This window comes from Gouania willdenowi, chromosome 6, assembly GCF_900634775.1.
Source record: "Gouania willdenowi chromosome 6, fGouWil2.1, whole genome shotgun sequence".
Classification (NCBI taxonomy): Eukaryota; Metazoa; Chordata; class Actinopteri; order Blenniiformes; family Gobiesocidae; genus Gouania; species Gouania willdenowi.
In genome coordinates, this window is record NC_041049.1 from 35,676,901 (window position 1) to 35,689,716 (window position 12,816).

The 12,816-nt window shown below is 41.5% G+C and overlaps 1 protein-coding gene across 10 annotated transcripts in view; it reads right to left on the bottom strand.

Annotated features, from left to right (window-relative positions):
- Nucleotides 1-12,816, bottom strand: part of LOC114464554 (pleckstrin homology domain-containing family A member 5-like) — a 205,988-nt gene that overhangs the window by 89,831 nt on the left and 103,341 nt on the right. For all 10 annotated transcript variants that reach the window (XM_028448853.1, XM_028448850.1, XM_028448851.1 and 7 more), the window contains 2 exons: nt 3,055-3,535; nt 2,736-2,819 (listed from right to left, as the gene is read on the bottom strand). In XM_028448853.1, the coding sequence (XP_028304654.1) occupies nt 2,736-2,819; nt 3,055-3,535 (565 nt within the window). The remainder of the gene's footprint in view (nt 1-2,735; nt 2,820-3,054; nt 3,536-12,816) is intronic.

The following is a 12,816-nucleotide window of genomic DNA, read 5'->3' on the forward strand; positions in this document are numbered from 1 at the left end:
TTTTTCCCTTTTCATCCACAATGTCACCTTGTTTTGTCTCTACATCAAGGGTAATCCAGCTGTTGTTAGTTCCATTGGCAGTGTTGTATCCTCCACTGTCTGATGATGGGATCAGATCCAACTTGTATAAACACATCACTACATCCCAGTTCACAAGCAAGGCAGTATTTTAATGTAATATATCTTAGTTCATAAGCGTGTTTCTAACTGCTGTTGTTAGTTTTATTGGCAGTGTTGTATTTTCCACTGTTAGATTTAACTTGTATAAACACATTATTATATCCCAGCTCATAAGCAAGGCAGTAATTTCATTGTATAAAAAAAAATCGTGTTTCTAACTGCACATATGACAATAAACACTTTGAATTTAAATTTAATGTAATCCTTAATCACCCCACCACCTAGCAATTGAAATGAATAAATGACAGACCTTTTTTACTCTTGGTTTCACATTTAAATCGGTCTCCGTAAAATAATCACAGTCTGAGTTTTGTTTCCAGTGTTTATATAGATCTGGGTCCATATCCATGATTACCATCAGTTGTGTTGTTGTTTAGGTGGATCCTTCGTATTTTCCCAAGTTGTCCATCGTTTTGATAAGAACTGGTTTTCCGTCCTCTTCTTCCAGGATGTAAATCCTGCAGTTTTTTGACCAAGTCTTGACAATCTTTCCTTCTTTTTTTATTTGACGTGCCTTCCATGCAATGCTTGCATTTTGTTTCGTCAGGTTTTCATTGATGTACACCTTCGTTCCCTTGAGTTTATTTCTTTGCTTGAGTATTTCTCCTTTGAATTTTATATTCGTGAAGGTTATTTTTACAGCTCTGGTATCATTTCTCTTTGGCAGGAGATGGCAGGAGTTGATGTTGTCAGGGTTCAGGACAATGTCCTTCGACTTGAGGAAGTCAATGACCTGTTGTTCAATCGATTTTGTTTCTTCGTCACTCCTGGGTTTTATCTTTAGGCCTGTGATGATGACATCTTTCTCTCTTTCCTTTTGTTCCAGCTGTTCAACCCTCGCGTTCAACAATTTTATCTCTTCAGCATTTCTTTCATTCTTTTCTTTCAGTACCTTTGTTTCGCTTTGTAGTCTTTCCAGTGAGTTTTCCAGCGTCTTTTCCAACGACTTTATCTCGGCAGATAGGTTTTGTAGACCCTCGCGTATCATCTCCTTGACCTCTTCCAAACCCGAATTGGGTTCTGAAGGGCCTCCCTGCGGTTTTTTCACCATTTTCCTTCAGTCTTGGGCCCAGTTTTTCAGGCTGTTCAGGCTGTTCAGCTGTAGCCAGCTGTAGCCAAGGTCGTGTTATCGGAGCAAACGAAAACACGTCTGCTCTCTCCAAAGACCAGAGAGTTTAATATAATAGAGATTTAAAAAAAAATAATTAAATCTTGAAGCCCGACTTAACCCTAACCCGACTCTAATGTGTGAAATCTCGGCCCGACCCGGCCCAAATTTCGGGTCGGGCTTGGGCCTAAAATCTAACCTCTACAGAAGAGTCAGATCCTCAGGTGGAATGGTAGGAGGAGGATTGACACACGGCCACAACAGATATAACGAGAAGGAAGCAGAGAGAAAGCAGGATGGGTGATTTTGATGTTTCTAATGGGGTTGTTACATCTTGTACAAGGTTTCCATGCAGTAAGAAACATGCAGGTTCCCAAAAAGAAGTTTATTACAGCACAGATTACAGATTAGGACAGAAACCGTCCCATTGATCTACTATTGATCTGAGTTAAGCAGGAAGGAGAGACTCAAGGTAAGAAATGGAAAGGGTGGGGAAGAGTTGATTATTTTAAAGTGAGAGTGAGATTTGAAGTTGTAGTTGTGCATATTGTGTTGTGTATTCAAGCCAGAATGGTGACAAGTGTGAAGCTTAGCTATAATGGTGGTGGCTGTGGACTGAGGGAAGGAGTGAGTGGTAATACCTAAAACTGGTATTTGGGATCAACGTGTCTAGGTTAAGCCAAGTACGAGTTTTATCTCATAGCCCAAGGCATGCCAGTGCATCGTAAACCAAGGTATGTGCAAAAACCGCTACTGTAAACCCAAGCGCTGCCCTGGGCCCAAAGATGTAGCCAGGCCAGCAGAGAGAGTGGGGGCCAGGGAGCCCAAGGCCACCCTCCTACGACAGAGCAGCCCCCCAGACGCCCACAAGATCCCAAGCCGAGAGGCAGCCACCGCACCCCACATACACACCCGAGAAAGCCCCAAGGAGCCGAGAACCCAGCGCACCCCACCAACATCCACAACCCCGCACCCAGCCCCCCGAGGGGAGGGCTCAGAGAGCCCCCCGCCCTAGACCCTAGCAGGGTAGCCAAGGTCCAGGCCCAGCAGACGGCCAAAGCCACGCTGAACGGGCAGCCAGCAGTTTGAGACCACTGTCCTAAAAGCTCCATTAGAACAAAGTGGAAGTCCACTTCAGATTTCTGATCAGGCTTTGAAAACTCGGAGTAAAGTTTGTAATTGTTTGCAGATGTAAAGCCAGTCTAAGAGCCATGTAGATGGATTGAATGGGCCCTAAATCCCAAAACTTTGCTCATTGTCCGGGTTAGACTGTATCTAAATCTGTCTTTCCGAGCTCTATCAAAAATATGGGAAGCAAAAAGAGGAAAAGGAACCATGTTACTCGAGGAGACCTTGTCATATCTAAACTGTCATGTTTTTAATCTGCAGATCAAAGTTGTTTGTTAATGACGGATGAAAGAAGCGGCTGAATGGAAAGAAAACTTACAGTTTTACTTTGAAGAGAGTGAGCAGTGATAGTCTGGATTGGAATCCCTACAGGCATGGACCTTCTGTCAGGTGGGTAGGCATGCTGCAGGACACAGACATAAGACAAACACGATACGTTTAACAAGAAATACTGTCAGTGTTTAAAACAGCAGTATTGACTCAACTTTTTTACAGATTTTAAATTTATACTAACAGTTTTGCAAATTGTTCTAACAATTATTTAATGGGCTGCAACTCGGATTATTAGTGTTTTAACCATGGTTCAGTACTTTCACAAATTGTTTTATCTGGTTTCTGCAACTCGTGTCTGAACTGACCTTGTTGACAAGTGGCCTGAGTCGCCTGTCGACGCTCATGTCTCGACTGTATAGGGGAGAGGAAAAATGTGAGCAAGCGCTGCTCGTGTTGTAGGATCCCATGGGTGAGTAAACTTCAAACATGGACAGGGATCCGTGCGAGGGAGATGGTGGTATAGAGTAGCTTGATGGCACGTGCTCTGACAAGTTGAGCATGGTTTTAGGACTGGACATGTTGCTGTAGCGCTCAGGCTGTCTGTTGTAGGCTTGCCTCTGTTGCCACTCATACAACTGCCACAGGGTGTCGTCACGCATGGAGCGCCGCTTGTCAGCCACAAAGGGCCAGAGTGCCTGTTCATAAAGTGATGGCGAGAAGCTGCAGATACTGTCCCGCTGGGCCATGCTGTTCCTGGGCATACTGCGGTAGCCATCCCCATACTGAGGCATGAAGGGAAGCCAATGGCTTGATGCGTTTCTGGGCAGCGTCTGGTACGATGAAACACTGATAAAAGGTAAACAAAAAATAATTAAAAATAAATTTTAAAAAATGAGCTACATCAGCAAATTATTTGTCCAGATGAGTAATTCCCAACTTTTTCTTTTTTTTCTTTCTTTTTTGTCTTTTGTGTCCCCTCATCATAGCTGTCATAGCTACTGTATATCAAGCTAAAATCAGCTTTCTCCTTTGTTTTCATTGTCATGAAAAATGCACCTCCAGATTTATTTTTGGCCAACAATCATCTACCCCACATGTATAGTAATCAAAAATGATTGGTAAATCTTTCCAGGCAATGGAATTACTTACCCCTAAATAGGAATTTATAGTCTTTCTGATGGAACCACACATAATTTACAATATTTTAATTAAAAAAAAAGGGTCCATGCTTTTCAATGCTGTAACACAAAAAGCCTGCAAGTAGCAGAGCTGAACTCAAAGGAATCAAATAAATGGTGAGGAAAAATTTCTTTATCTGAGATAATCCTGGAAAACATCAAGAATGAGGGTATCTGTTTTTGGAAATAAATCTCATTAAGACAGTGTGTGTCAAACTGACATTCAAATTAAACAGAGCAAGCACAAACTGACTGCAGAGGAGACAATAACAGAGAAACTCTCATCTCAGTAGATATGTACAAAAATGCATTTTAAACATTTTTAGATTATTTATATTGAAATGAAATGGCCCCTGTGTGCAAATAAGATGGATGTTAAGCACAGTTTTAGACTAAAACAATTATTCATGCTGCATCAGGCCTTAGCTACCACACCCTTTAAAACAGTGCAAATGCTACTGCTGCACTGTGGATGTAACAAGGAGCAGGAGATAGAAATACACCTTAGCATGTTTTCTCTAAAGAAAGTAAAACCAGGACAAAAATGCAAAAAAGAAATAAAGGAGAGGGAGAGAAGGTGAAATGAGGGAAACCTGGTGCTTACTTAATTTATTCAGAGGTGAGCTTTAAAAAACAATTATTTATTTTAGGCAATATATTATTTTGTTTGAAATAAACTGTCGGTCCTATAACATAAGCTTGGTGCGCTAAAGCTACACTCAGCACTTTGTCTCCATTTCCTCTCTTCTGATTGGTCAATCCCCCCTCCACACACACACAGGCGAGCAAGGAGGGGGGGCATTTTTACAGGTACAAATGTGTTTTGCAACCAACATCTAGCAAAATGTGTGGCGCAAGGTCAGCCAACACGGATTCACGTGAGAAAAGTAGTTTGTGCATCTGTAGCGACAGATTTGAGAAGTTGTAACCGCAGAGTTGTGGTTGTAAACAATAATTGGCACAAGTAATAAAAAAAAAAACACAAGAGTAAATGTTGGATTATAAGTTTGCAACTATAATTTTATTTGTGTAAATATCAGTCTACACATTTGTGAATATTTTTTCTGTGACTTTACATTCAGACCACGCATGTGTGAATATTTTCTTTGGGTTGAAATTTTAAATCTACAGGTTCACAGTTTTCCCATCATTTGTGACATAAAATTAATTTCACGTGTGTGAATTTTTATACACAAGCTCACATCACATTCTACAAGTTCTCACATCACATTCCACAACTTCTCACAGAACATTCTACAAGCTCACCCATTTTGCAACATATCTACCTTCATACAGTCTCTGTATGAAGGTAGATATGCACGAGTACCTGCTTCACCACCGCAAAGCCACCTGTGTGAAGCTGCAACAGAGTTAGCACCCGCACGCCCTCGCTTTGCTTCCTCGTAAAGTGGGTCCACAGACAACACCGTATGTCTCCGTATCAGAAGAGTAAAGGACAATGATTACCGACACATTTTTTACACATATTTTTTAATCTAAAAAAAAAAAAATTCAGTCCAAAACGAAGTCACAGCCCCAGACCCTCTCTCTGTTTCGCTCTCTGTGAGTGACGTGCTTTCAGACATTGGTGAGTGATTGTGCGCAGGTGTTGCTTGGTTCAGTTGTTTGAGTGTGCAGCTTGTGTGTTCAATGCTGATACTTCTTTGTGAAGTCAGTTGCGTTCAGGATTGTGTAGGTTTGAGTGTGTGTGAGGCAATGTGCACTGACTTGGGTGTGTCCCAGTGCAGGCTGAATGTGCACATGTTGGTCTCACGGCTGTCAAGGTGAGACATTCAGGAGGCTGAGGAGAGCTTCATACATTCCCATTCAGAAAACACAAGAGTTTCATTTACTAAAGTAATTCTGAAACAGAATTAAATTAAGTGTACATGAAACTTTGTTAAAATAATGGAGGTTTTCCGGTTCCGGGTTGAGCATGGTAGCAGTTTAGCAGCACAGCTCCCGATACGAGTCTACAACCTGAGGTTAAATCAGATGTTTTACATTCGTATCAGGGGCTAGGAACATGTCAAAAGGGAGACACAGAAGGTTGACAGCAAAATCTGGGCTGGGAGAGGTAAATGACGACGACGAGCATGCTAAGTTAACAACATGCCTAATGGAAAGTGAGTCGGAGGTGTCCGAGCAAACGAAGGAGATATCACCCGAAACAACCAAAATACACCAGAAAATGTCGGACTTGGACGCTGTCCTGCAGGGAGATAGAGATAGTTTAGACGTGAGATGGTGGACAGACTTCATGACATCCGAGAGGACCTCAGAACGGCTAGCGGTAGGATTGATGCAGCAGAGTCGGATTGAGGAGGCAAAAGAGCACGTTCTGAGCATTGAGGAAGCAACATGTGAGCTCCTTAAGCTTCATTAAAAACTAGAAGAAAAGCAAGTTGATCAAGGGGGAGGCCCAGGAAAGATAACATTAGACTGCACAGGGTCAAAAAGGGGCAGAAGATGGAGCAGAGACGATAGGTGCTTTTGTTGAAGCCTTACTCAGAGAGAACCTGGACTTGTCCCCCTCGTATGTGCTCAGTGTGCAGAACACTTGGCCCCCGCCCACCCATCAATGTGCCCCCAAGATCGATAGTAGTTAATTTTTTAAGCTATAAGTGTAAAGAGGACATTATAAAGAAAGCATGGGAGAAAAAAGGCTTTCTCTATGATAGACAGCAGGTTTATGTGGATCATAAGTACGCACCAGAGATGATGAAAAAGAGAAAGGAGTACACTGAAGCAAAAAGAGTATTGAGGGAGAAGAAAATAACATTTCAAACACCATTTCCAGCAAAGTTTCTGGTTTACTACGAGGGAGAGACAAGTCTGTACAACTCATCAGCAGAGGCAACCAGAGACATGGTGGAAAGAGGATTTCAGGTGAACATCATCAAGCCAACGGAGGAACCAATGCAAAAGATCCTCAGTCACGTGGTGAGAGGGCAGCCAGCTTCAGACTCAAAACTCTTCATGAGGATACAAGGAGAGACTCCAGGCCTTTAGAAGATCAGCGGAGGAGGACTTAGGAGAGGCAACGCTCACAAATGTAAATGTAACAGGTTCCAGTGTTATGCACGTGATGTGAAAGGAAACTCTTAGCATTATTGTTCCAGCATATGGTCAGTGTGAACTATTTTCAGGTCTTCCGTTAAATTTTAATCGATGAATCATGTTTACTATAAGACTTGGTAGATGGACAGGACCAAAAAAGTCACGAGGGCTTCCTGTTGGATGGGGACTATCCCTCTGAGCTGGGAGAGAGCTCAAAAAAGGTTAGAAACTATGAGACCTCAGGATTTTAATGGCAGTCCTGTCCCATTGGTGTGTGAATGTGAGAGTGATTGGGTGAATGAGCTGATATGTAAAGCGCTGCTGAAGCGACTGCTTCAGTGTGGTGATAAAGCGCTATATAAATCAAGTCCATTTACCATTTACAAAAAAAAGATTCGCAAACAAAATCCATAGTCTACAAAACAGAAGAAATTCATAAGTCCTTTGAATCTTACTATAGACAGCTTTACTTTCAGGTAAATGTAAACAATGCATCCCAAATTGACAGTTTTCTGAATGGTCTAAATTTGCCACAAGTCACAGAAAAACACAAGTTATTGGTGTCGGAAATTACGGAGGAAGAAATTAACAAAGCAACTCCTAACTTAAAAACAATAAAAGCCCAGGTGCCGATGGATATACTTCAGAGTGGTATAAAACCTATAGGAAACTGCTGCATAAAACCTTTAACTGCATAATGACGGAGTATTTCCTGATTTTAGGAGAGAGGCAATAATCTCAGTAATTGCAAAGAAGGGCAAGGATAAAGCAATATGTTCAATCTATAGGCCAATAAGTGTGCTCAATGTAGATTACAGATTCTTTACGACAATTTAGGCACAACGCCTGGAAAAAGTTTTGCCAAATATTATTAGTTTAGATCAAATGGGATTTATAAAGCATGGACAAACACATGATAATATCCGTCGAACTTTACATGTCATGAAACACATCAAAGATAAGAACTCGGAAGCAGTAATAATAGTGATAGATGCGGAAAAAGTATTTGATTCGGTGAGGTGGGAATTTCTATTCTGGGTAATTAAGTTGAGCTTTCACTATAAATGTATTTAAGCCATTCAGACCTTGTACACAAGTCCAACAGCAAGGATCAAGGTAGATGGAAGCCTGTCTGAGAGGATCAAAATAGAACGGGGATGTCGCCAGGAGTGTTCGGTGAGCCCACTAAGCCAATGGATAAAACAAAAAAACAGTATCAAAGGGATTATGATGGAGGGAGATGAACAAAAAATAGCATTATTTGTGGATGATGTTATGATTTAGTGAGAAAACCCTAACACTTCTTTACCTATGCTGATGATGACCCCTAAAGACTTTGGAGAGCTATCAGGGTACAAAGTTAACATTTAGAAAACCCAAGTTATTATTTTTACCTATGAACCTAATCAAAATGTACGACAAAATTATAATGTGACTTGGAAACGGGACACTATGAAGTAGTTGGGTATCATTTTACCAAAAGAGCTTGAAAAATGAAAATCCTCAAATTATGATCAGAAAATATCAGAGATTAAAAAAAATGATTTGTACAAATGGAACTTAATGAAATGAACATATTACCCAGGCTACTATACTTTTTCCAAAACATCCCAGTTGAGGTGACTACAGAATTTAAGGAATGGGACAAAATTATTACTCGATACATATAGCAAGGTGCAAGACCAAGAACAAAATATAGAACACTGCAATAACCAAAAGGAGATGGCGGATTAGCCCCTCCCTGTTTAAAAAGCTATTTCCAAGCTGCACAGTTCAGGGTCCTGTTAAACCTTTGTGAGTCAGGCTTCTCCGCGCGATGGGGTATCAATTAAAATATTAACATTGTGAGGAAATACTGTACAGTTTGGGAAATCAATGTAGGTTCTTCAGGTTGATTGCATTTTAGTCAGATTTTGCTCCTAACAAATAAGATAGCAGGTTTAAATCATGTGGCAATGGTCCAAATATGCACTGTAGGAGGTCATGTCTATGACAGATACCACAGCACACTTTTTGACCACTTTGGTCAGAAACAGTTTCCTCCTTTTTCCCTTTCAAACAGAGACAAAGAAGCTGAGAACAGGAATTTACGACTGTTTGTTCTTCCCCCACTGCTCCTTGAAGCACATGGCAGAATCTTTTCCCTTTGTGTTCTACTGTTCTCCAAAAATTAACATTGATACATTCCAAAAGCGGACACAAATTTCTGATAAAAGTTGAAATTTATTTTTCTACACTGTCAATAACTGTTTTATACACAGGAAGTCAAGGACATCCTTAGAATAAGATCATATAATTGTTTTTACAGTAAAAGTGTTCCTAAATAATATCTCATTAACTTTGCATAAAGTATATCATGTTTGGTGCCAGAATAACCGGGATAATATGATCTCTGCTTTCGTCTCGTTTTGAAAATTATACTCTAACTGGTTGCTGAGTTATATTTATATTTCTTGTTCCAAAAGGTTTCTCATTCATTCATCCCTTATCACATATACATGATAGCCACAACCCACAAAACATCCAACGCAATCTAATTGGCTCCCGAAAACACGTCGACCAATAGAATTGCTTAGACTACAATAAAACCGAAGGGCAAAATTCAAATCATTGGATTTTGGTGGTACTGGTCGCTCCGACCCCACTGCAGTGTACGTTATTCTCGTTTGTCAACTTTTATTTTCTTTGTAACCTCAAAGTGTTTTCTTTCATTAGACCTTTTAAACAAGCTTGCTCGTCCAGAAAAGAAAAACCTCCTGTTCCACCTGCAAGAGCTGAAACCTTGAACCAACACAAGAACAAAAGTCTGCATGATCTGAGCTGAGTCTGAAGGCCAATAGAGCAAAGCACACTGCGCTGAAGAAGACCACGCAAGGTCAGTTCTCGACCTGTGGTGAAGAACACAAGTCAGAACCAGTAGAAACCTGCTGACTGAACAAGCTGTGTAACGCGCTGAACAACCCACAAGGCCATTGGTCCTATCACAAGCCAGAACCAAGCTTTGCTCCTCAGACTTTCTTCAACAACCCGTCTGCCACAAGAGACATACGACCGACCACAGACCCATCAGAACCGAGGTACTCTGGATCTCAAATTCTAATCGGGCCTAAAGTAATCGCAGCCACATAGCTCACACACACACACTGAAATCATGCTACTTTTCTTTCTTTCTTTCCTTCTTTCTGTCAGGTTCTGTTTATTTAGCCCTTAAGGTTCTCTTTTAGTTATTCTGTGTCTTTGTTTATTTGGTTTTGAGTCTAGTCATGTGTTTAACTCTTGTCTGTGTTTCAGGGATTCCTGTTTGTGGCTCCACCCACCAGTGATGTCTGTGTGCTTGGTTGGTGATTGATTAGCTCCCTCATGTTTTCACCCAGGTGTGGGCCATTCCCAATCAAGCTTCCCTCACTATTTAGCTGTGTGCTTGGACACAGTGCGACTGCGGGATCATTGTGATTGATGTTAGGTTCATTGTTTTCCTCCTCGTGTCCTGCTGTGTTTGGTCTTGCTCCCTGTTCCCCTATTGGATTTAAGTTTTGTTTTTTTGGAGAATAAAAACATGGACTGGTTCCAAGAATGCTATGCATTGATCCTGCTTCTTTCTTTTTCTGCATTTGGGTCCACACCCACACCGGACCACAACAGAATGATCCTGCCATCAGTGGACCTAGCAGAGAAGGATATTGCAGAGATGGACCTGGCAGAAAGGGCTTCCTATTGGCAGAGCTACCTTCTGGAGGCCAGGGAAGCTCTGTTATATGGACCAGAGGAGGATCCTGTCAGGGATGTGTACTCTGGGGCTCGACTGGCTGCCGGAAGATCCCGGAGCCTGCGACGAGGTAGAGGTCAGTCCAAAAAGAAGGGCCAACCCCGCCAGTCCCCTAGCGTCCAGGCTAGCATCCCTGTATCTCCTAGCGTCCAGGCTAGCGTCCCTGTATCTCCTAGCGTCCAGGCTAGCGTCCCTGTATCTCCTAGCGTCCAGGCTAGCGTCCCTGTATCTCCTAGCGTCCAGGCTAGCGTCGTCCCTGTGTCGCCGGCTCCCCGCACCAGGCCGCCAACTCCCAGCTTTCCCAAGCCGTCTTTGCCCGGCCCGCCGGAGGTCTTCCCGTCCACCCACCCTGGTTTGGGGTGGTTAGATTTTGGAGCGTTTGGAACCTGCTCCTTAAGGGGGGGGTAGTTATGTCAGGTTTGGTTTATTTAGCCCATAAGGTTCTCTTTTAGTTATTCTGTGTCTTTGCTTATTTGGATTTGAGTCTCATGTGTTTAACTCTTGTCTGTGTTTCAGGGATTCCTGTTTGTGGCTCCACCCCCAGTGTGTGTGCTTGGTTGGTGATTGATTAGCTCCCTCATGTTTTCACTCAGGTGTGGGCCATTCCCAATCAAGCTTCCCTCACTATTTAGCTGTGTGCTTGGACACAGTGTGACTGTGGGATCATTGTCTTCCTCCTCGTGTCCTGCTGTGTTTGGTCTTGCTCCCCTATTGGATTTAAGTTTTGTTTTTTTTGGAGAATAAAAACATGGACTGGTTCCAGGAACGCTATGCATCGATCCTGCCTCCTTCTTTTTCTGCATTTGGGCCCACACCGGACTGCAACACTTTCTCTACTAAGCTTTTACCTTAAAGTGTATATATGAGTGTAGCACTCTTTTAGCTTTGTTTTAGTAGGTTTTAACTTGTTTTGATTAATAAATGTTTATACTTTAAGAAATTGTCTGTGGTTTATGAAAATATTACAATCATAAGGTTTGTTATATGGAGACTAGATAGTCTTGACAAGAGTTCACAACCCTGGATGACAAGGTAATTAAAAACTAATTAAGTGATCTGAAACACTTTAACTCGATTTCAGTTGGCAACTCTTGGCAAATTACTGTAATATTAACAATAATTAATATAATTCTTACCACTCCTTGTCCAAGCTCCTCCCCCTACAGCACTAAGATATTATCAAAAAAATGGGCTGTGATTAGTTTTCAGGACATAAAAGTGAAACATGGCCTCAAGAATCAGGACTTTCACAGATATCTGCAGTAAAAACATTACTTAGGACAAGAAATTAAAAAACTTAATTTGGGCACATCATGGTCAGGCATCATACAGGTTATGATGGATGCATGAGTTCTAAGGTAGTGCGGAAAGCGATCTCCAGACTTTACAAGGCAATTGAGGATCTGAAAGCAAATAATACAGAGGACGAAAAAAAAAAAAAAAATGGGAGAGGGAAGCAAACAGAGGTGTCAGGAGAGGAATGAGAAAAAACAAAACAATTACCAGCGGAAAACTACAAATTCATCATTCTGGATTATGGCTGGAAAAACACAAGGTACTTTGCAACCCCTGCGCAGAGAAACCATGGAGACACCAAATGCTGGCGGTCCTGTGGGGAAGCTAAAGCAGATAATTTCCACATATTCTGGGGATGCACCTTGATAAATCAATATTGGACAGAGATGGTGAAAACAATAGAGGTCATCAGAATTAAGATTCCAGCTAGTTTGAAGATTTTGTATTTGGGGATATTAAAGACTGAACTTTAAAAAAAAACAGGATGGTAAATTACTTAGGATTATGTTGTTGGCCAGTAAAAAAAAAAAGCAATGACCAGGAGATGATGCTGTGATCAGGTGCCTACTGTTGATGAATGGTTGGATGTAATGCTAAACATTTACGTATAATATGAAGAAATTGACAGCATCACTTAGAATGGAGATTGACAAATGTAATGATATTTGGAAAGGATGGCTACTAGTTCGACAACATAAACCTTAGACTTTATGTAAGACCCGCTTGAAATGTATGTATGTTTTTGTGGATTATGTCTATCTGTGCGATGCAGGTTTGAGGACTGTTCTCCATTCTACTGAGGCCAAAAACATAATTTTTAAGTTTTC